The sequence below is a fragment of the Chlorocebus sabaeus genome, chromosome X (assembly GCF_047675955.1).
Source record: "Chlorocebus sabaeus isolate Y175 chromosome X, mChlSab1.0.hap1, whole genome shotgun sequence".
Lineage (NCBI taxonomy): Eukaryota > Metazoa > Chordata > Mammalia > Primates > Cercopithecidae > Chlorocebus > Chlorocebus sabaeus.
This window is the reverse complement of record NC_132933.1, coordinates 139,084,989-139,110,282: the sequence shown is the minus strand read 5'-3', so window position 1 is coordinate 139,110,282 and position 25,294 is coordinate 139,084,989. Positions and strand designations below refer to the sequence as shown.

Genomic DNA, 25,294 nt, shown 5'->3' with positions numbered 1-25,294 from the left:
AATCTGATAAGAGACATTTACAATCTATTCTCTCTGAAACCTGCTACCTGGAGGCTTCATCTACAGGATAAAACTTTGGTCTCCATAACCACTTATCATCATAACTCAGACATTCCTTTCTATGGATTCCAGGTCTTTACATAATTTTAAAATCTTCTTATAACCTGCAAGCCACCCTCTGACCCCCTTTGAGTTGTCCTGCCTTTCCAGATTGAACCAATGTACATCTCATAGGTATTGATGGATGTCTCATGTCTCCCCCTAAAAGGTATAAAAGTAAGCTGTCCCTCATCCACCTTAGGTACATGTTATTAGGATCTCCTGAGGCTGTTTCAAAGGCCTGTTCCTAACCTTGCTAAAATTAACTTTCTAAATTGATTGAGACCTATCTCAGATAGTTTTGGGTTCACAGTGCCAAGAGTGAGAAACCATGCTCTCAGGTTACAATATATAATTCTGGTCTCAGACATTTGGTGACACTGCCAAATTCTAAAATCTTAAAAAGAAATGCTTAAAAGAAAATTAACTTTCTTGGAATACATTATAGAGCAGAGGTTCTCCATTTTTCCTGCACATCGGAATAATCTGGGGAGCATCTGAAAATCCTGATGCACCAGCTTCATCCCAGACCAATTATATCAGAATTTATCGGGGATGGGACTCAGGAATTACAGGGTATGGGCTTGCTTTTTTGAAGCTCCCCTGGTAATTTCAATGAGCACTCAAGTGTTATATAGCACAGGTCAGCCAACTGTGGCCCACCAGCTAAATCTGGCTCTCCTCATGACCTGCAAACTCAGAATGAATTTGACATGATTCTAAGTGGTTACATTTTTAACTGCTTAGAATATATTTAAAAACCTATTTTGTGACACATGAAGGGCACACAAAATTCAAATTTCTGTGTCTATAAAGTTGTACTGGTACACAGCCACGCTCATTCATTTATATATGGTCTATGGCTACTTTCAAGCTACAAAGGCAGGGTTGAGGCATTGCCACAGGTATTTACTATGTGGCCCTTTAAAGGAAAGTTTTGTAGACCTCTGTTTAACAGCAGTGGTTGTCTCTCTTTTTTTTTTTTTTTTCTTTCCCAGATACAGTCTCACTCTGTTACCCAGGCTGGAGTGCAGCAGTGCAATCTCAGCTCTCTGCAACTTCTGCCTCCTGGGCTCAAGCCATCCTCCCGCCTCAGCCTCCCAAATAGCTGGGACTACAGGAAAACTTTAACTTGCATATAAATCTCCTGGGGACCTCATTAAAACACAGATTCTGTTCAGGCAGGTCTGGAAAGGACATTGAGCTCCCAAGTGATTCTAACCTGCCTGCCCACCAGTCTCACTCTGAGCCAGGAGTGGGCTCTCAAAGACTGTGTGCAGCCCCGGAAGACCTCAAGATCCTTGCAGGAGGACTGTGAAGCCAAAACTCTTTTTATAATAGCACCAAGATGTTATTTACTTTTTTCACTGCTTGACATTTGCACAGTAAAACTGCTGATGCCTGAGCGCGAATCAGGCAGTGGCCCCATAGCGTACTTAGCAGGAATACATTCCTCACCACCACGCGCTCGCAAGCAAAAAAATTAAAGTAAAAAGCCAGTTTCACTTCCAAATGTCCTTGATGCAATAAAAATTATTAATTTGATAAATCTCAACCCCCGAGTATGTGTCTTTTGAACAGTTTGTGTAATGAAATGAGTGAGAGGATGCAGAGAGCCCTTCTGCTGCAAACCAGCATGTGATGGTGGGCTGGAGGAAACATTCTTATGTAATTGAGTTATGAGCCAAACTTGCACCTTTCTGGGGCAAACACCCCCTTTCTTGAAAGAATGCCTGACAAGCTATAGTTTTTTAGACTTAAGTATGTGGCAGAAACTTTCTCAAAAATGAACCACTTGTCACTTCAAAGAAAACAACTGATAGTATCTGTTGCCAGTCAATTTTGGAAAACTTGTACCTGCCACAGTGAGACTGACAGCTTCCCAATACTTAACCAGACTTCTTGATGAAATCGGTGGTGATATTAACAAATGAAATTTTTTTGATATGGTTTAATGAAATGTGTCAATGTCTGGAAGATCTGCACAACTCAGAGAACCAATATTTTCCAAATAGCCAAGGGAAAATATTTCTTGAATATAAGAGCCAATCAAAGTGCAAGATCAAGCAATGAATTTTAGTGGAACAGAGTACAAAAAGATGGTCAATATGGTTTCAGATTCCACATTACACGTAGTCTTTAAGAAACCACTACCTGCTGAATTTTGGTGTAGTATCAAGGAAGAATTTCATAATTATCTGCAAAGGTCATTAAAACACTCCTCCATTCTCCAAGCTGTAAGAAATCGAGTTTTCTTCATATACTTCAACCAAAGCAAGATACCCCAAGATGCCTCTGAATGAATGCAGAGGCAGATGTAAGAGTCTAGCTGTCTAATATTAAGCCAGATATTAAACAGATTTGCAAAAATGTAAAACAGTCCTATTCCTCACACTAAAATATTCTTTTTGAAAATCGTTATCTTTCCTAAACATTACTTAGGTTGACATATAATGGATTTGCTATTATTTTAAGTGACTAAGTTTATTATTAAGTAATAAAGGTATCAGTTCTTTTTTTTTTTTTTTTTTTTTTTAAAGATGGAATCTTGCTCCATCTTAAAAAACTCCAAGGCTGGAGTGCAGTGGCACAATCTCAGCTCAGTGCAACCTCCGCCTTCCGGGTTCAAGTGATTCTCCCGCCTCAGCCTCCCAAGTATCTGGAATTACAGGCACATGCCACCATGCCTGGCTTGCTTGCTTGCTTATTTATTTACTTATTTATTTTGAGATGGAGTTTTGCTCATCTCAAAATGTTGCCCAGGCTGGAGTGCAATGGTGCCATCTTGGCTCACTGCAACCTCAGCCTCCCGGGTTCAAGCAATTCTCCTGGCTCAGCCTCCCAAATAGCTGGGATTACAGACATGCACCACCATGCAGGCTAATTTTGCATTTTGAGTAGAGATGGGGTTTCTCCATGTTGCTTAGGCTGGTCTCGAACTCCTGACCTCAGGTGATCTGCCCACCTCAGCCTCTCAAAGTGCTGAGATTACACGTGTCAGCCACTGCACCCGGCAGGCCTGGCCAATTTTTGTATTTTCAGAAGAGATGGGGTTTTGCCATGTTGGCCAGGCTGGTTTCAAACTCCCAACCTCAGGTGATCTGCCCACCTCGGCCTCCCAAAGTGCTGGGATTACAGGCATGAGCCACTGTGCCCAACCCTCAGTTCTAGCTTCTAATATAGAAAATATTTATAGGCACAACTCAGAAGAGCAAAGGCTTTTTGGGGTCTTCAAGTGTTTCTAAGCACGTAAAGGGACCTAACACCCAAAAAGTTCTGTGAACCACTAATATAGTGCATTAAAAAGATATGAAGTCAATTGACAGGGGCTTCCTGTCCAAGAGCAAAGTGTGAAATCAAATATAGGTTGCTTCTCAGTTCTCTCGTCTTTCATGCGGTCCTAGACATAAAAGTTCAACTACATAATAAGAATGTGGAAACTATTTCTAATGATAGAAAGGAAATCACTTTTTGGCAGGTCCTTTTAGAAGCTTGTCCTAAAATCTATTTAGTAAGGGATTTTCATTTTTGTGAAACCACTATAAAAGTCTTAAAATAGATGAGCCCTTAAAATAGATGAGTCTCTAATATTTGCCATATGGTACCAGCAGTAGAAGATAAGCAAGTCAATAAAAGCAATGATACGCTTACATGGCTGGGAATAAAAATATCCGACAACCAGATACTTGTTAGTCTCTTCCTTTGCCTTTTGTGGGAATTGGCTTTGGTTTTCCCAAAGGCTTTTAGCCTGGTGAAGTGGGACAGCAAGGAACCATGGAGATCAATGGAGAGTGGGGGAAGCCAGTTCTAAGTCCAGATGACACCGATTTTAAGAGCACAGCGATCTGGAGGCTACTCCAGACATTTGAGAAGAATTTAATATCTGCAGTTTTGAGCTTTAGCAGCAGTCAGTTTCCTTGACCATCTGGGCGACAGTGTCTCTACTTTCCTGGATTCTATTCCATTCCATGAGTGTCTGCCCAATCCCTGCCATGTGTAAGCCACTGTGGTGGTGGCTGCAAGTGTGCCCTCCTGGCTTTGATCCTTGTGGATGGGGTGAGGGGGTGGTAAGACACACAGACACATAAGGTATCACTAAAGTGGAATAAAGAGAGTGCTGACATAGGGACATGGGGGAGTGAGGTAGGGACAGATCTCCTTGGTTAGTGTGGATTGCTGAGGGAAAGGTTTATGGATGGCAGGAGGTGAAGAGGCCTTGAAGAACAGAAGAATTCCATGAAAAGCACAAGGGAAGGAGAGCAGGGCCAATGTGGTGTGGGAGACGTGGGGAGAGTTCAGGGTATAGCCAAGTTTATCAAGGACACCAGGGTAATGGTGGGGAGAAGTCAGGAAGGTAGGACCCCCACTGCCTGGCCCAAGGAAGATGTCCAAGCCAGCCTCAAGCCTCTGTGCTTCACTTTGCAGCAAAGGGAAGAGAGGGAAGCTTGTGAGCAGGCGAGAGATATGATTCGGGATGTGCTTTTAAGAGATGAATCTGGCACTTGGGTGTGGGCTGGATTGGAGTGGGTGCAAGCTAAACTCTTCAGTGGTAGGCGGTGGCAGAATGGGTCTTCTGAGGTTTATTCATGGGGGCAGGACGTCTTCAGTAAAAGCAGGAAGGATAAAAATTGGACAAAGCTGTGGAGCTATTAAGCAATCAACGTCATGCAACATTTTCTATTCGGGTGAGAAAGGGTAAGAGAATTTATGTGAACAAATCTTCACGAGGGCCATTCTAGAAAATGCAAACTAATCCACAGAGAAGGAAAGCAGATCAGTAGTTGCTTGGGGAGAGTGGGAGCATAGGAAGGGTGGAAAGAGTGGGGAATAGCGGCCACATCGCCATCCTGCTTGTGGTGCTGCTTTCACGAGCACACACATATGTCAAGGCTTGTCAGACACTTTAAAGAGATGCACCATATGCATGTCAACTATACCACAAGAAAGTGTTTTCAAAAGACCTGTTTGTGAAGTTCAATTTCTACAAAACACACTAGTTTAAAAAGGTTGTGAACCCCTTTGGGAAACTAAGGACTGGTGGTGAAAGGCAAGAGCCACACTAACCTGGGTGATGGGAACCCTCCAGGCAGAGCAGAGGCATCCTCTGGGCAGAGGATGAGGACAGCAAGGGTCAGGGAGGCCTTAGGGCCTTTACTAGACAAGCAGAGGGTAGGAGGCTACAGTGAGGGGAAAGGAAGATAAAGGGCACCTGAGGAAGACATACCTGTTCCTCTAACCACAATAACACACTCGTATGCCCTGCATACATCTCTATATGCATAGGGTGTTTATAGCACATGCTATATGCAAACATACACGTGTATGGCATATGTTGCATAAATAAATATATGTAGGTTTAAATATATTGGTTTATGCACTGTGTGCCTTTTAAAAGAATGAATTTCTCTTCAGGAAACACCAATACACAGATTGTATATAATATTCCAGACTTATCAAGCTATCCATGCCTGCAATAAGCTTAACATCCGGGACAAAGCAACCCCATGGACTTCTACTGCTTCACTTGGAACCAATTTCCTGACTCAAAGCATAGGACCTAGCCCAGGGGTTCTCAACTCTTCGTACTATTGGCGTGGGCCATCCTTTGTTGGGGGAGGGGCAGTCCTGTGCACTGTAGGATGCTTAGCAGCATCCCTAACCTCTACCACTAGATACCTGAAAGGCAGAAACTCTCCTGGATTGGGCAACACTGGTCTACCACAGTGGTTCTCAACCTTCGCTGCACAGGGGATCACCTGGTGGGGGAGCTTTCAAGAACACTGATGCCTGGGCCCCACCCTCAAGATTCTGAATGACTTGGTCTGGATGTGGCTTCGGGATTTTAAAAGACCTCCCCTCCCTTCCAGGGTTCTACTGTGAAGCTCAGGCTGATAACTTCTTATTCAAGAAAACCATCCCAAAAAGTTAACCCTATTTACATGCAGATGATTCTAGAAACCTCAATTAGCCAACCTAGTTTTTTATTTTTATTTTTTTATTATTATTATTTTTTGAGACAGAGTCATGCTGTGTTGTCCAGACTGGAGTGCAGTGGCGCAATCTCTGCTCACTGCAACCTCCACCTCCTGGGTTCAAGTGATTCTCCCGTCTCAGCCTTCCAAGTAGCTTGGACTACAGGCACCCACCAATATTCCCGGCTAATTTTTGTATTTTATTTTATTTATTTATTTTTTTAGTAGAGATGGGGTTTCACCATGTTGGCCAGACTGGTCTCAAACTCCTGACCACGAGTAGCCAATCTAATCTTAACTTACTTAACAAACACTATGCAACTCTCAGAGTGCAAGGTCTTGACCAGCCTGGCCCAGGAAATGAGCCATGTACACAATGGACACTAAAATTAGACAATTTCATACAGAGTCACACATCATGAGTGCTAAAAATAAGGTGATCATCATTCAACACTATGAACGAGTGCTTTCTTGGTCCCAGGTCCCAAGCCAGGCCAAAGCAGGGAGCAAGGCATGAAGACCTCTGCTCACAGAGAGCTTACAGTCTAGTGCCTCAGAAAGGCCATCAAACACCTGCCAGGTACTCATTTAACCCAGTGATACATTCTCTGAGAGGTGAGGCTTTGGGAAAGTGAAGAGGTTATGATCATCAAGGAGATGGAGGATGCATATGAACTGTGAAATGTTTATACAGCCTGTGGCAGGCAGTTAAGACACCCTCAATGATCCCCACAAATCTACATTCATGGCCTCATGTAATTCCCTCCCCTGAATGTGGGCTGGACCTAGTGGCTCACTTCTTAGGACTAGAATATGGCAAAAGTGATGGGATATCACTTCCCTGATTAGGTTTCAAAGGACTGACTTCTGTCCTGTTAGCATTGTCTCTCTGGCTGGCACATTCTCTTACCTGCTCACTTGCTCTCTCTCTCTGAAGTCATCTGCTATGTCATGAAGTAGCTATGGAGAGCCCACACATGGCAAAAAATCAAGGGAGGTTTTAGGCCAACAGCTTGTGAGGAACTGAGGCCCTCAGTCCAAGAGGCCTCAAGTAACCAAGTCCTGCCAATAGCCATGTGAATGAGCTTGGAAGTGGATCCTTCCCCAGTTAGGCCTTCAGATGAGACTGCAATCTCATTAGAGTTTCTGAGACAGCTAAGCTCAGCACAGACTCCTGACCTATGGAAGCCGAGATAATATATGTTTTTGTTTCTAGCCACTATGTTTTGGAGGAATTTGTTATGCAACAGTTGATAACTAACACACAGCCTGAGCTCTGATGTTTGCCTACAGCTTTACAATAGAATGTTTTTGCATTGGCTCTTATACACAAAGATATAGTGGCAATAGCAAAACATTACTTCAAGAGGAATTTACTTCAAATTCAATAGTACTGTCTGTTACAGATGTGGAAATTTGATTTTGAGCACTTAACTGTAAATACATATACAGGTTGAACACAGATATACACAGGTTGAACTGAAATGATACTTTACCAAAGATGTTATAATGAGGGGTTATGGCCTTCTATGTATATAGCAGTGGTGGTCAAACTTTACTGTGCATTAGAATTGCCTGGGGGAGCTTCTTAAAATGGGCCAAATTTCTGGGACCCATTGCAGATAGGGTAGCTGGGAATCTGATTTTTCTTTTTAAGAGACTGGGTCTTGCTATATTGCCCAGGCTGAACTCGAACTTCTGGGCTCAAGTGATCCTCTTGCCTTAGCCTCCCAAGTAGCTGGGACTATAGATGTGTGCCACCATGCCCATATGAAATCTAAATTTTTAACCAGCATTCTTAGGGATTCTGATTCAGGGCACTGGAACCTCATACTTTGAAAAAAAAAAAAATTAAAGAAACGATCCCCAACACTACATTTAATAAACCACAAATGTCTTTTCTATACACAAAAAATAAAACTTGCTAAAGTGCACTGAATAGAACACTAGATGAAAGTAGCTTACAATATCCACTTAACGGGACTTGGTTTATTATGGGAAAACTCAGAAAAGGACCTGAAAGAGGCCAGAGTGGCTGAGCTTCTAAGAAAGTGCCAAGAAATTCTCTGAGAAAGGGCTGAGCCTTAGCTGACAGCCTGTGAGCAGGGAGTCCCTATTCCCCACAGAGAGCAAGGATTCTGGGGCCTGGAGGGCAGAGGATGAGGGATGTTTGATGCAGAAGATTTTAGGAAACTGAGTGCCGGGCAAAGTTTTTAGGTGTTGCCTAACATCAGTAGATAGAGTATTGCATTTTGGCACACTTTGCAAATTCTAAGTCAAGGATTGGCAATTGTTTTCTGTAAAGGACCAGATGGCAAATATTTTTGCCTTTGCAGGGTGTACAGTTGCAGCTTCTCAACTCTGCTAGTGGAGTACGAAAGCAGTCACAGACAATCAAATGGGCCTTGCTGATTCCAATAACAGTTTCTTTACAAAAACAGTGGGTGGCATCACCAGCCTGGTCTGTCAAATCCTCACAGGAATCTCGATTTATTGCCACTGGGAAACAGCACATGAATGTAAACAAGGTTTTCTCAAGACACAGGAAGGCTTGTTTCGATCCCATTACCTCTCCTACCAGCCTGACATTTCATCCCTAGATAGTCCTTGGGGGTGAAAGCATTGTTCATGGAAGTCTCCAGAAACTACAAGCATGATGATCTTCAGAGAAAGATTTGTCCCACCTAAATGACTCTGACACCCAGAGCATTCCGTTTAGTACAAAAGCCAATTCATATAAGCTTTTCATAGACGTGGATGCATTCAGGGGGTGGGGATGTGGCTTATTTGGGAGTGAACTTCGGCACCCAAAAGGACACAGCTTGGGGAGGTGGGAAGACCCAAGTGGCTGACTTCAGCTACTCCCCAGCTACTTCAGAGTAATTCCAGTTACCTCTAAGGGTGGCAAAAGATTTCAAAGCAAAATTAATTTTAATGGACTCTAGTTAGATTTATATGAAAACATGTAATTTCAAAGGCAGCAAATAACAGATGGCACTACTTCTCAAAGACCGAGAAGTACTCAGTCTTGAATAATCCAAGTAGTGTCCCCAAAATCAGACATGTCTGACAGAAAGCCTCAGATCAACACTCAATACTCATTGATCTGCTTTCTCTGTCTGCCTACTCTAAGATGAGAAGCAAACATAAGACCAAAAGACAAAGGGAGCTGATATGTCACAGACACAGTAAGCCACTGTTACATAATCAGGTGCTAATCACAGACTAACAATATAGCACATAAACAATGGAACATTCATAAACAATCAAGAAATTATTTATATCGATATATATTTGTTTATAGCTATATATAAATTCTTTATGTGTATATATAGTCGTGATATATATATATACACACACACACATATAATCACGACTGCCATAGCAGTCAGTAAATAAACTATAAAATCATTAACTGCTGTATATGGCACTTTTCTGGTGAAAACTGCAGGTGCTTTGAAAATGAAAGAATTGATACATCTCAAAAAAAAAGGCAAAGTACTCTAAAAATCTCAGGGACCTTACAGCATGAGCCTGAGCTACAATGCGCTTCCACTGTGTTCACCATTTACCTCCATGTAACCAGAAACATTTTGAGTAACTGAAAGGCATCAGACAGACTGAGAGCGTCCACTGGCTTAGGCTGGATAAGCTAAGAAAGCTTCTGCAACCAGCCTCTGGGGATAGAATGACACCACCAGCAGAACCCACATGGCACGACCAGACTGTCAGTTATGGTAGACACCCAACTATGGCCAGAGGTACAATGGTACACGCAGAAGGATTAAGGGTTTTTGTTCCCTCTTAAAATACATTTCAAGTGGTTTGGGAGAAGACCTCAAACTTAGTGGCCTTACACCTTAGGTTAGGAAAGAGTGACACTAAAGAACAATGACAAAAATCCAGTAGCATTTCCCAGGACTTATAGCTACAGGTGTTCCTCTACAAAGCAGATAGGTGAGAGAGAAGTCCCAGGCTCAGCCCAGAAGGGGGCCAAGGGATAAAGTCTGCAGTTCCCAGGAGTCAGCCTGTGGTTACATCTGGGCAGACACAGTGCAACATGAGTGAACAGCAGTGCTGGGCCCTCCCTGTCAGTCTGCTACCCTGCCCTCCACCCGCCAAACCCCAGTGGTGACTCAGGAATCCGTTCTCTGTGGTGCAAATCACAACAGTTGGGCTTCTTGCTAAATACCAACACTCCCCAGGGCCCTCCTCTCCCAGCATCCTCTGTGACAGTCCCTATGTAGAGGGTGTGCTCTTTATCCTGACTTCTGGAATTACCTGTGGCCATCTTAACTGAAACATCAGAGCAATTTGGATTTGAGAGGGAGGAAACTGGTGATATGTGAAGTGGGTGGTTATTCTACTCCTTCCTTGTGAGACTGAATTCTGAATTACAGATTTAACTGTATATAAAGAACCACTTTTAGTCCACCAAGAATGGCAGCCTATATTTAGTCACGGCATCTTGCATGTCATTGGATTATATTAAAGAGGGAGATAAGAGACATTTGAGAATTTCTCCCAAGCTTCCATCAACTGCTTTCTCCTCTGGCCCTCACTTTGCCACAAAGAAACAAACCTTTCTCACCTTCACTGCCCCTTCCCCAAGCTCCCTCATGAGACAAGCAGGTAAGAGAAGCAAGCTCACTGTTTTTCAAACCAGCCAGGACTCAGCAAATTAATGACTGCCTTGGCATTGCTTAGACATGCCTCTCCCTAAATAGAAAGGGAAAGAAGAAAGGATGAATACCTTTAGCAATTCTTTATCTTTTCCAAAGATGAAGATTTCTAGATCTCTTGAGGGTAAATTCACATAATCAATTCCTTCCTGTCTTCTCCCTTCTTGCTCTTGGACCTTGCTCTGAATTAGTGCTTCTCAAGCTTTAACATGCATAGGAACCACCTGGAAGTCTTATGAAAATGCAGATTCTGATTCAGTGGGGCTGGTTGGGGCCTGGGACTCTGCATTTCTAACAAGCTCCCGGAGGTGTCGATTCTGCTGGTCCACAGCCTGCACTTGGAATAGAGGATCTAGAGTTTCTTAGGCTATCCTCTGGAGCCTGTATAACACAATCTATAACAGCCTGGAAGTACTCCCTCCATGTTAAGCACAATATTCCATTGACTGGAGACTCAGCATGAACTACTCCCTGCTTCATCGCTTGCCTGCATCTCAGACCACCACCTCAGGCCAGGCCCCTAGGGCAGCATCGCGAGGGATAGCCCATGTGGCCATACATCCTTTCATCTCCTGAAGGCAGAAAAGATGTAGACACTACATGTCCAAAGCAGCTAAAAATTGAAAAGGAAAAAGAGACAACGAAAGAATAACTATCCAACTCCTAAAGATGGAATTCTACTGGAAAGTAGTAGCAAGAAAAAGAAAACCATGAAAAGGATCCTGGAACCATCCTGGAACCACCATGACCTTTCCAACAGGGAATAAGGAAGTTCCTGGATAAGGGCAGTCTCTGCTACAGTAACTGCATGAGTGGGAGAGGCATTTTCCTTTGGCAAAAATTTCCTGGTCAGCCTTTATCAAAACCTCTTTTTCCCCATGGGAAAAGGCTGACAACTCTGCAAAAAATTAAAAAAAAAAAAAGCCATATGGAATTCCCTATTTTTTGCCTCATACCATCTGGTTGGGGTTGGAGATATAAGTATAGAATGGCAATGGCATTGATTTAGGAGCCAACAAAATCTGTAAGTGTCTGGGAAGGCAATGGCATGGCTGGAGTGGGTCCCTTCACTCTGTGGCCTGCACTGTAGGCCTTACAATATCACACATAAGGTCTCTGCAGACAGCTCCAGACACAAGCAGTCCCCGTGGAGACATCTTTTTTCCAATTATTTCCATCAATGCACACAAAAGGTTAAAACTATGTGTAGGTGGAAATTGTTTCAGGATCTGGGAAGATAATTCTTTAAATCAAATTCAGTGATTTTTTTTCTCCCCCTCGGGCAAGAACCTGCTATGCTAGTTCATGGAATTCTCACTTGCAGTAGTATCACCAGCAACCTGATACTATTAGACTTTCACAATCTTTCATCGTATCATTCTGGAATTCCAAAAAACTTGAAAAGTAATGTTTTTGTTTTTGTTTTTCTCCCCTAACTCATCTGGCAGCAAAACCTGTTCTGATCTCATCTTCCTTGGTGCCAAAATCTCACCTGAATGGACAAGGAGTTGTTTATAGTGTTGGGCTCTCCAGAAAGATTAATGAGTTAGATTTGCAGAGACACTCAGCAGCGGCATCATGCAGTACGTGATGTGCGCACTGTGTTATCTTTTGGAAACCCCAATTCTTTGGAATTCTGAAAGAAATCAGTTTCAGAAAAAAAGAAAATGGAGCCTCGTATGTTTCTTCTCAGCTGCCACTGCTGCTACGAACACCCAGATTCTGGTGTTTCACTGTAGGATCAAAAAGCACACAAATCTTATTGCAATGCTTTTACAGGGAACTGCTCAACAAGTGGAGAAAACTCTTCAGAAGCAATTGATAGAGATTTTTTTACTCCCCCCAACAAGATACTGTGTTTATTCTTTACCAGTTTAATGAACTAAAATACAGGAAAGAATAAGTATTTTTCTGGGTTTCCAGTTGGCCTGATGTCATTCAACACTCTTAAAATGAAGACTCTTAAAGACTCTCAAGATGAAGAGGGACTCTTCCCTCAAGCAGTAGTTTCTGATAACTTGAGGGCTTCTTGTCACGTTAAAAAAAATACCCCTTTCCCCACTCTCCACCCTTGAATTATGCACATCTCATGGCTTTTTTTGCGCTTTTTTAAAAAGCAGCTTTATTGAGATACAATTTATATTCTATAAAATTCACCTGTTTTAAGTGTACAATTCAATGATTTTGAGTAAATGCACAGAGTTGTGTGACCATCACCACAATCTAATTTTAGAACATTTTCATCACACCAAAAATGATCCCTTGTGCCCATCTGTAGTTGCTCCCCAATCCTCCCTTCTCTCAGCCTCTGGCGACCACTAATCTACTTCTTATCTCACCAGTTCTGTACATTTAACATAAACAGAGTGGTAGAACATTTGGTCTCTTGTGTCTGGCTTCTTTCACTTAGCATGATATTTTTGAGGTTCGTCCATGTTGTAACATGCACCAATATTTCATTTCTTTTTATTGCTGAATAGTAGCTATTGTATGGATATATCATGTCTAATGACGTTTTTTTAAATCAAGATTCCAGAACCCTCCATATTCTTTATAGGATCTATGAGAATGGATGGCTGATGTCACCTTGTGCTCACCCTATTTAGCCAGCACTGTACAGGCACACACAGAACCAGCACCTGATAGCCATAGGACAGATGAAGGAATGCATAATCCAAGACAGAACTAAATCCAAAGTCAGATTTCGTTTTAATTAACCTGACACCACAATTTAGATTTTAAAGGAAAAACTTTTATTAATCATGGATTTTATGACTTTGTAACTCAATGGGCAACTTACATTGTACCTTGGGATTGCCCTTTCTGGAGCTGTACATGCTACGTTTACTCCTGAAGAAGTTAGCAAGCATTTGGAAGAAATGTTATGGATTGATGCAAAATCACAGAAATACTTTAAACCTGTTACTGTGTTTATCCGACCTACCACCTGCCCTTTATGTTTGCATTTTATGTAGTTTGAACTACGGTTGTACGCTGGCAAAATCAGTGAGTTTTTAGCTAACTGAGCTGGGTATTATGACTTGTGTTGGCTTTGGGAACGTGGGAGGTTGGATATTCATACTGCTTTGCCTTTTGCCCCTTCTAGATCCCCAAATCAGCTGTTGCACACCTCACCCAGATCCAGCACCTAGCAGTTCTGAATGGCCAATGTTCCTCACGAGCAAGGAAAATGGAAACCGTACCCACTGAACCTACCTGATGGGAATCGGGTACACGGTTATCCAATCCTACTTTCACAGCTTTGATTTCTCTTTCTCAAAGGCAATGACTGATGTGAGAGGGTGGTGCAGAGCAGCAGGGCTGGGAAGACATTTGGGGACACTCACGGTACTCTCAGAGCCAAGGCTCCTTGAAGGCCCTGGCCCAGTTTTTGGCCACATGGGGGATGTGGGTGGCCCCCCTCCCCCATTATTGGTTCAGGCATTGGAAATTTCATGGTTAACCAAAGGCATATCTCACTGTACATTGTTCCCTTTGAGAAGAAGAGGTGATTGAAGGTGAAGAAAGAGGGAAAAGGGAAGAAAGGGAAGAAAGGGAAGAAGGAGAAGAAAGTGGAGAAAGATGGGGTGGAATGGAGAGGGAGAGAGAAAAAGAAAGATGATTAAAAAATGTTTATAGGGTGAATTCCACCCACGCCCGTGTGAACAAATTAATGCACCAAGCAAAACATAAAATATCACCAAGCTGCAAGAGCCATTACAAATAATATTAAAGATAACAGTTGACTTGCTATTAGAATTCACCCCAAGGCTGTATTTACCTGGACTGCTCAAGGGGCTAGCCCTGTCCCCCAGGGTTGGCACGGGATGGTACTGGTGGTTCTTTGAGCCTGGGTACATCCAGTGGTACCTGCCAATTTCCATTTCAGCTCTGCTGTTCACTGCCAATTTCAGGTGGCAAAGAGTCAGTGTCTCTATCTCCAGCAAAGATTCTATATCAGCATTTTTATTTATTCTTTACCATAGAAAGGAAATGGGGAGTTTAAAAAATATGCTTTTGAAATGCAACCCTTCAGTACCAGCATGATCCATTGAGAATGTCCTCCATTTCTAAATTGAAGTTTATGTAAATCACCAAAATGATCTTTATTTTCTACATCTTCCCCCACCCCCACCATATCCCGCTTCTTAAAATGCTCATTTGGGAAAGATACTATTTATAGTGAAAATTTGGCTTCTCACAATATTTTTCTTTCTGTTTCCTTTTCAGACCAACAGAACACTAACAGAGCACTATAATTATTGCCAGCTGCACTCGCGAAGGTGAACGCAGGCTCCCTCTCTGTAAGAGTATCCAGTTCTAGTCCAGAAAACCTGGCAAACAACCCAATGGTCTGCTGAATCTTGGATGAAATGCTTGTCTTCCCATTGACGTCTGCAGTATTGTCTGTCACCTCATCTTAAACTCAGAACGTCTGAGCCTAGAATGTTCTGGATTAAATCCTGTTCCAGTTATCTCCCATGTGCTATACAGAAAGGGCTACTGGTCTTGGGCTTGAACCACTGCTTAATTACACACATGGTGACAGCTGGCACTCCCTGAGGACTCAGGTCTCTATCTGGTAATATGATACAATACTTCCCACTTCTTAGGGGACTGCAAAGAAAAATACCTACCAATTTCCCTAGCACAGAGTAGGCGTCTCGTAAAAGTTACTTGAATTACAATCTTGAAATCTCAAAGAGATCATAAGGTTGCTATGGCTAGTTTATCTCTGAGAATCCCATAAAACCTAATAAGGGGTTACATCTTCTGGGGCACCACAAATATTTAAGGATTAAAAAAAAAAAGATTGTGCCATTGATGTGGGTAATGATTCCATCAGAAGATCAGGTCACAATGCACCATCTGGCAGCTCGGGTCTCTGAGGAGAAGAACCTAGTAAAGCCACAGTGTGAGGCAAACAAAACCTCACTAAAGCCTTTATAAAATCCCAACTCCACTCTCCACAATCTCTGAAAACTTGTAAGGTTATTTCAGGTTTGGAAGCAGAAACATGCTTTTCTAGGGTGTTTCAGAAAAAATCTTTTTGACTTCGAGGTAAGGCATACATAACTTACTTAAAACCGGGGTGGGGAGGTGCAGAAAAGATGCTGGGATAAGATCAGAACTGCACAATGAAACTACTTTTGCTACTGCTATTTTTGTGGTCAATAATGATGATGGCAGCTAAAATTTATGGAATGCTTACAATGTACTTATTCACTGCACTCAGCACGTGGTACGTATTACATTTGTCACAACCACCCTCTGAAATAGGTACTATTATTATTCCATTTTTACAAGGGAACAACCCGAGGGCAAGGAAAAGGTAATGATCACTTGCCCGAGATCTTTCAGCCAGGAGGTAGAGAAGCCTGAAGGTGAACCTTAGCAATTTCACTCAAGAGGGCACACTTTAGAAACCACCATATATCCTACTGTGACCTCTGCATGTATTGCAATTTTCTACTCTTTTGCTGAGGCAACAGTTAGCCTAACAAGAGTGTTTCCGAGGTGTATTTGCAGTTGAGTTGTGCTTCTGTATCTCCTAAAGAAACGGTCCAGGTCCTAAGCTACTGATGTTATCTCAGGCTTCTTAAAATTTCTTAACTTTCAGCCTTCCTTAGATTGAGATTTTTGTGGGCTGGGTGTGGTGGCTCACACCTGTAATCCCAGCACTTTGGGAGGCCAAGGCAGGCAGATCACTTGAGGTCAGGAGTTCAAAACCAGCCTGGCCAACATGGTGAAACCCTGTCTCTACTAAAAATTAAAAAAAAAAAAAAAAAAAAAGCCAGGTGCTTTGGCTCGCACCTGTAATTCCAACACTTTGGGAGGCCGAGGCAGCCAGATCACCTGAGGTGACGAGTTTGATACCAGCCAGGCCAACATGGTGAAACTCTGTCTCCGCTAAAAACAAAATTAGCTGGGCATAGTGGTGCACACCTGTAGTCCCAGCTACTCGGGAGGCTGAGGCAGAAGAATCGCTTGAACCCAGAGGAGATGGAGGTTGCAGTGAGTTGAGATTGTGCCACTGCACTCCAGTCTAGGTGACAGGGTAAGACTCTGTCTCGGGGAAAAAAAAAAAAAAAAAACAGATTTAGATTTTTGCTTTACAGTTCGGGAGATTCTCTCTCAGGAATAGGTGTTGCTACATTCTCCGAAGACAAGAAAACCCAGTGGGGTTGACAGAAAAAAACAGAAGGTCAAGGCACTTCATGATCTGATCTGATCTTCTCTTGGTAAAGGGTCTGTGAGCCCTCCACATAGACACCTAAACAAGAGGATTCTAAGTAGCTCTATCACTTTTGATCTGGAAATTTGTATCCTTTTAAAAAATTTGTCTCTACATACTCAGCACATAGGTGCCCAATAAACACTGGCTGAATAAATATTTGGTTGAAAGCAAGGGAGCACCCTGGGACCCTGTGGACCCAGAAATGGACCTCTAGATCTCCCACCATGCTGACTTTTACCCAAGCCAGGCCATGCAATTCAGGGTATCTCTGCAGAAGATTCATCCATGTTCTGTGCTCATCTCCTCATATGGATGGGGTAAGCATCCAGATGCTCAGGCAAGCAAGCACAGGCTGCTAGGCAATGACAATGAAAAATCATGGACTGCTCAGTGTTAACGTGCTTTCTGAGAAAAACATGGTACCCATGCCTAAGACCCTTAATTCAGCATTAAAAAAATGAGTAGATCCAGAAGACACACCGATGGGATAGACAACTGGATGGATGTGTTCCAAATCCCCTGGACTTATACTTCTGGAGAGGCCTTTTTACATCAGTATATCTTTAGATATGAAAGAAAAGAAAAATCACTTCTATTTTATATTTTTGAGTCAAATTTAAATAAAGGCATTAAATATAAAGTTATTTATAAAATTTGAAAAAACACAATACACATTTTAATCCCAAGGACAGGATCCCAACACCTAAAAGGCAGTCACAGGATTCCAAGAGGATGCCTTGGCTCAAAAGGTCTTTTAAAATGTCAAGTTGATTCTGGGCACCTGGCAAGAAATGGGAAAAATGTTTTATGCCCTACAGAGGGAAGACTGCAAAATGTTCTCCCTAAGAGAGAAGATAGAGATGAGGTGACCAGTGGTGGCTTATGAAGACAAACACAGCTGTGAGTGGTCATTGCCAAAGGTGGACATGAAACAAGGGGAAATTGCAAAAAGGAAAGCAAAACAATGCCTTGTTCATTTTTCCCCATTTACTTATTTAATGTAATTTAGTGACAAGGCTGAACGAATGAACTTCAGACTGTCATGCTGCTTAGCACCTAGGAAATTATCACTGGAAGCAAGCAACTAAGTGACAAACACTGAGCTTCCAAGAAAGACCATATTCACTGAGCAAGGTCTTTCAAAGCTATATTTGTTATCCTTCATTTTTAGCTATTATTTAAAATATTAAGGAATGCCATAACAATGCTATAAATATAGTAAAGGTTGGTAAATTATAGGCATCTGCTTTCATTTATAAGATTTTATTGGAGCACAGTTGCACCCATTTGTTTACATACTATCTAGGGCTGCTTTCATGCTACAGTGGCAGATTTGAACAGTTACAACAGACACTGAGTGGTCTGCAGCACCTAAAATATTTACTATCTGACCTTTACAGAAAAAGTGTGTTGACCCTTGATTTTAAATACAGCATAGTAAGGCTTGGCTACATAAAGCAGTTAATGCAATTAATAAAATCAGCCTATCAAATAAGAAATTACTGTATTTTCTCTTATGCACTCTTTGACGAGAAATATCACTCAGCTGGCTAAGGATCAAAATTCTCCTTTATAGCATTTTGTCTGCTATTTAATCTGCCACCAATCAGCAAAATTATTATTAAAACCAAGATTATACTACCCCTAATGGTCCCTAAGATGACTCAGCACCCTTGGAGGAAGAATAACATTTCAAAGGAGAACACCTTTTTTGTTTGTTTGTTTTTTGTTTGTTTGTTTTGAGACAGAGTCTTGCTCTGTCGCCCAGGCTGGAGCGCAGTGGTGCTATCTCGGATCACTGCAACCTCCGCCTCCCGGGTTCACGCCATTCTCCTGCCTCAGCCTCCAGAGTAGCTGGGACTACAGGCACCCGCCACCAGCTAATTTTGTTTTTGTATTTTTAGTAGAGACAGGGTTTCACCATGTTAGCCAGGATGGTCTCGATATCTTGACCTTGTGATCCGCCCGCCTCAGCCTCCCAAAGTGCTGGGATTATAGGCGTGAACCACCGCGCCTGGCCGAGAACACCATTAAATGAATAAATGAATGAACAACAAAGCACATTTGTGAAACTGGGATTGTAACCTCCCTCGCTTAAAAACAGTCGGTGTGGTCACATTCTTCCTGCATTCCATGGCCATCCCTACTCCCGGTCAACTATCTCCCATGTATGTACATTTGGTCCAAAGGAGAAAAAAGCAAGAGTGTCTTTTTAACAATCCAATCCATCACAGTCACAGAGAGGGGAAGTTTAACTCATGGGGACACTGGTTATTTAGAATGTTCTCAGATACATCAAGACTAAGTCACTCTATTAAGATCATTTAGTCTACTTTGACCCTGTACTTCCAAGTAACAGAGAAATGTGATCTTGAAAATCGTAATAATCTTAATTCAGGGTTTACACTCAATTTCAGGGAAGGAAAATCTAAATTTCCAGAAATGGCCCAGAATTCTTTTTCTAATGAAATAGCAAGGCCAAGTCTTGAAAAATATTCTAATGGAATTAATAATGTAAAAGTAGAAGATGTACCAAATGGCTCGTTGAGATCTTTCCCACATTTAAATGTTCTTTAAAAAAAAAAAAAAAAAAGTCAAAGGAAGCTGTATCATACCTACCACATATGTTCCGCACCATCTGGCCAGCCACTTTTCTCTACAGCCTATTCCCCAGACACCAACTCTTCAGATGTCCACCTTGGCAAATTCTTACAGATAATAACTGCATCTAAAACTTCCTCTGTACCATATTTATATAGCCAAGTTAGAAAATGTCAATACAAATTTCAAAATGCAATAATTTGCAGATTATCAGGAATAGTGTAACGTGTGCTATGCGTCCCTTTGGGTTTTTAATCACACAAGTCGTATATTCTAGAGGAGTACTTTTCTTCCTAAATGAAAAATGAGAGCCAAAAGCACATATATTTTGCTAAATTTAAAAAAACACATAAGAAATTGTATCTATTTGATCAAAAAGATTAAAATGGATGTGTTAATTTTTTAAGGAAGTCAATAATTTAAATTCATTTCTTACTTTGACTATATCCTGTAATTTATTTTAAATTACACATTGTTTCCCATTCACTATATTTTTCTTCCTGTGTGGTTAGGAATTTAATTCGATGCCTGTAATTTATTTCAGCAATGATTCATAGGAAGTTAACTAGCCTTACTATAATTGTTTCAGTAGAATTCAATTACCTACATATAATGAAAATAATTTTCATAACAGATATATTTTCCCCCATAATAGAGCATACAAAGTTGTTATGATTCAATTGTTTTTCTACTCAGTGATTACCCACTCTCAGCAATTTCAGATGCATTTATTTTCACAAATGAAATGACATCAAGTAATACTCCACTGAAATCAATGGAAACCTACTCTCTATCTTTTTATTATTGGGTTCATGATCTATTTCTTTTGATTCTGTCTTATTCATTTCCTTTGCTTATTCCATGTCAGTGAATCTACTTACTCAATCTTCACACTTTAATGTTTTCAATTTAAAAACTGTCATTTGTAATAATTTGGCATTTCTTACATCCATCTAAGAAAATCTGCTGTTTTCCTTAAAAATCCCTAAATATCTACTAAATACTTCTTGTGAATTTTGGTATCTGGTAGCATCCTGTGATAAAAACTATGAGACTGAAAAAACACAAATGCTCTCCTTTTCTAAGGACATGGATTAATTTTGTCTAAAGTAGAAACAAAGTCATTCTGATTTAGTTTAAGGAAAGAGCCTTCTTTGCAGGAGTTAGTGAATCATAATAGCTGGGTTGTATTGTCCTGCCGAAACTCGCAGGAAAGATCCCAACTAGAAAAGCAAGGTCAATTCATAAAGCTAAGTTTAATTTACATTCTTAACAGACACTGCAATAATTATCCAAAGATATTAATTCACATGCTATTGGGTATTAGCCATTGGGCAATAATACCCCAAATTAAGAGAGAGGCATCGCTCCATCACCAACCATTGAAAACAGATGGGAGAGGAGAAACACAGGAAAAAAAATATATATGTGCCTAAAAAACTCTACGTAAAGTGATAAAATTTACAGGATTAAATTTAATGAATAAAATCCTTTGCTGAAAGGCTTCAAAGAAAAACACAAAAAACAGACCCACCAGCTCAAGAATTATATAACACATTCTATAAATAATTATGTCAAGTTTTAAAATGTTAATTTCAACGGAAAAAGAATTTTTTAATAAACTTAAAATTAAATCTGAAGGAAGACTGATGTGACAATCACACAGAAACATTTGTGGCTATCTTTTTATCCTATGTGTACCTTAATGATGATGGGTGAGCAAATTGGGAAACTACAAAGTGTCTTCTGTGGGCTTTGATTTTGTGTAGCCAGCATATGAACTTGTTCATCTAAACGCAGATTAGATAAGCCACCCTCCAGATTAACAATTATGGCGGGTCATATAACAATCAAAACCCCTCTTGCTGTAGATCAGGAAAAACAAATTCCCTGGCTCGTATTCTTATTCAAGCATGTACCGTACATGTCACACTAGCTTCTGGTAGTGTGATATTTCTGAATTATTTAACAAGCAGCTAGTGTTTATACATTTAGGTAATTTTTAAAGTTCCTTCAGAAATTATCTTTTGCTTCTAATTTTGTCTCTAAAATCACAACTAATGACTTTTCATGTACAGGTCATCAGGGATGTAGTAGCAACCTGTAGATCTGATATTAAATAAGATTTAATTGACATAAAATAATAGCAGTCCATAAGACTAAGTTATAAGATACACAGTTGTGTAGTAATGATTTTATATTGGTTATATGACCTTTGCTTCCTTTCAGAGAGAAATTTAAAAAAGGGATTTTTTGGCAAAGACCAAAACGGTTTTGTCTGCCATGGTCGAATACCGTATTAATAAAAATTAAAAGTATGTACTAAGTAAAATCATCATTTTAGGATAAAATTATGGAAGACTATAAACTGTGATAGGCTTCCTTGGGACAATGCTATCACATTATCATACCCCGACAACATGCAATCAACTTAGTCTCTAGTCATCATGGAAATGAATTTTTAAACTTTGATCTCACCTCTTCATCTTGATAAATATTCCCAAGAGTTTCTCTTATAGCTATTTGGTAATTGACGAAATTTTTCTTTTTTGAAAGACACACAAGAAAATACAGGCTGGGTTTTTGGTGGGGAGGTGTAGGTTTGATACAAGGATTAAAGTAAACAAACAATTTTAAAATTAAGGTGCTATGTACTTAATGCCACTGAATTGTATACTTAAAATGGTAAATGTTATGTGTACTGTGTCATACCTAAAAATATTAATTTAAAAAGTAAAATTGCACTGTTTAGGATAAAATATTGTGTACCAATGAAATTTTACATAAAAATAAGCAAACTTTACCCCAGCATACTATGAAGCTGAAGTACATGTAATTGCCATTTTTGTAGGTTTAAAATGGTTGACTATCAGTAATTTCATATGCCTATATCTTTATAAATAAAACGAAGTTTTGTCCCTGTACTGGAGAATTACTCTTTAGTGACTATCAGTGGACACGAGGGCTATGAGAAATAACCTTAGCATGATGGCTTTTTATATTAGAGCCACTGCAGTTATAGAATATGTTTTTGTGCATTTATGACAGTCTATGACTTTGAGTGAGGGAGACAGGTTAATTTACAATGCAGTGAGATCCATTAACCTAACAGTGGCTGAGCTGATTCTACGGGACATCAAACTTGAAATTAGTCATTATTCAGAAAAAAGAGATTAATTTTAGTTTCTACTTTCTGCCATTTTCTTACTGCAAAAACACTTTATTCCTCCAAAAAGCCATTCTGTATGAAAATTGTGGTACGTTCTAAGATTCCCTTTAAGAAATAGGACCTTTATCAATTTTCTTCCCCCCAATCTCCAAGTCATAATTAGCAGAAGATCCCCCGCCCTGCCTTTCCATCAGCACTGGGTGACAGAGCTGATGTCCCCTCTCTGAAGCTCCAACTGAAAATGATTATTACATGTCGTAGTCAGGGCCTGATACAAGAAAGAGCAATCATATTAGAATAAGAAAATTAGAGAATGCCCAAATCACTACAGCATTAGCGGAACCAAAGCAGAATTAACATGCATGCCCCTCCAGTTCCTCCTCAGCATTAGCAGAAAACTACACATTCCATGTTCCTGGAATATAACATGCAGGACACAGGACTTAAGTTATGATTAATTATATTAATAAAAAAAAGACAGTTTCCCCAATGCATCTCCCCAAGGTGACAAACTACAGACATCCCTCTATGAAATATCACGTCGGTAGAAAGGTTTGGAACAGGAATGGATTGAAGAAAGGCTGCTCTATTAATTTAGCATCAGCCCACAGGAAAAAAAATCAACCCTGAAAGCAAGACCATGCCATAGGGATTGTCTCAGAGCCATTTTAAAAGAGAGACAAAACCCGGCTAACCCTTTTTAAGCACCCCCCAGTGAAAAGCTTTAAACAGGCTATTGTCAGAGCGCTGGGTACCTTTTCTCTCTTGGCTTTGTTCAGTATTTTCCTCAGCTGCAGTTTCCATGGCTGGCTTCATACCATCCACCAAAAATGCTTTTCCCCCTGTTCCCCCCAACACACACTTGTTTTTCCTCCTCTTCCTTTTCTTTTGGACTCCCCTCCGTCTCTTATTTACACCCGTCTGATTGAGAGGCTCTGTTCTTCACTACAGTAGATTACAGTCCCTTCCAAGATGCAAAAGTCTTGTCAGCGTCAATTTCGCTCTGCCTACTGGTCCATAAAGACAGCTGCCAAGGGGCAGGCAGCCATACGTCACCGAGGATCCCAGTTAGAAAACAGCCTTTCGGCGCCCAGCGGTGCCTACAGTCTCAATGCGGCTTGGCGGGGTGTGGGGGTGAGGTTGTGGGGCGGGGAAGGACCTGCTCCCCACTGGGCTCTTCCTCCTTGCTCTCTTTCTTAAGATCTCAATCTCGAGCTCTCTCTCTCTTTCTCCCCACCTCGTTTCTTCTAGCCAAGTACACCCAATGAATGCTAATTAATTCTCCCAGGAAAAAATAGATTGGTGACATCAGAGGAGGGGATGTGAAGGAGAAAGAGCCCCCTCCCACCACGTGACTTTGTTGGTCGACAGCAATATATGTTGTCTCTAAGGAGACTGCATGTCTTTGCATAGGCATGACACTTTCTTTCCTGTGTGACCCCTTTATGATGTATCAGTTTATTTCATTTACCCCTCGACCCTGGCAAAGCATGTTCAAAGGACGTGCCCACAGTCTCTCTTTACTTTCTTAAATATTTGTCTTTCATGTAATTTCTAGGTAAGTACATTGCTTTTTAAAAATATAAATTAAAGAGGGGAGAAAAATACATTAGAGGGAAGAAAACTCAAACATGGATTTAACGACAGCAATGTAGCAATTTGGTATTAGAACCCACTCCCTTGTCTATAGTTAATATATATGATAGTAAGAGAAACTCAAGCCTAATTTGTAAAAATGCACCCTTCCTTATTTAAAAATAAGCATAACATGTTCACAAGTGTATCTAGCTGACATTTTGGTAGTTTCTTGGAATGAAAATCAAAATAGTTTTTTAATTGGATATGGTTATTTCTATATGGAGTTTTACTCATTAGAATTCCTCACTCCAAATGAAAGGAGTGTTTTCAAGAGCTCTCTAAATATTCAACATAAAGACTAGTATACCAATGATTTGCCTTCTTACATACCCAGATACCATGAGGCCGACATTCTCAACCCATACCAACAAATAAGCCTTTATCATGATTATGAGCCATATGTTTCCAAGCATCACTAATTTCTGCACCATTTTTTATGCATTTGGCTGACCAATTGACCTTCACTGTCCCTATAAAAAATTAGAGAGACTCAAGTCAAATACAGGGATGACCACTGATAGGATTCCCAGATCATGAATAGTCTGCTAGTTGGTTGAGCTTAACACTTACCTTGGAAGCAAACATAAAGACAAGCTGGAGACCACCCTCTCCTAAAATCACTCTCCTAAATTTTGATGGTTTCTTGCTCAACACCTTAAAATAAAAGTATAAGGTACTGAATCAAAATCTTCTAACAACCTGAATTTTAATACCTTGGTTTTAGATAATCCCTCAAACTTTCTAGATGTGTTACACTTGAGAAGATTTTGAAAACCAGTTCAGTTTGTTTCAACATTTAATTTTACATCTTGCTTTTTTCCCTTTACTCATTGTCTTAGAAGACCATGCCCATAATCAAATATGTATTCCCTCAAATTAAGGCCCCAGCCAATTT

At 40.7% G+C, this 25,294-nt stretch overlaps 1 protein-coding gene across 7 annotated transcripts in view; it reads right to left on the bottom strand.

The window, feature by feature from the left end:
* GPM6B (glycoprotein M6B) overlaps nucleotides 1–25,294 on the bottom strand; it is a 168,338-nt gene that overhangs the window by 23,125 nt on the left and 119,919 nt on the right. Inside the window, exons 1-2 of one of the 7 annotated variants that reach the window (XM_007991063.3) lie at nucleotides 23,517–24,009; nucleotides 14,535–14,654 (exon numbers count right to left, since the gene is read on the bottom strand). The exons of 2 other annotated variants lie outside the window; for them this stretch is intronic. In XM_007991063.3, coding sequence (XP_007989254.1) covers nucleotides 14,535–14,654; nucleotides 23,517–23,577 — 181 coding nt within the window. In that variant the 5' untranslated portion in view covers nucleotides 23,578–24,009. Of the gene's footprint in view, nucleotides 1–14,534; nucleotides 14,655–23,516; nucleotides 24,010–25,294 lie in introns of those variants that run through there. 4 more of the 7 variants (XM_007991065.3, XM_007991064.3, XM_007991066.3 and 1 more) reach the window with 4 other exon arrangements.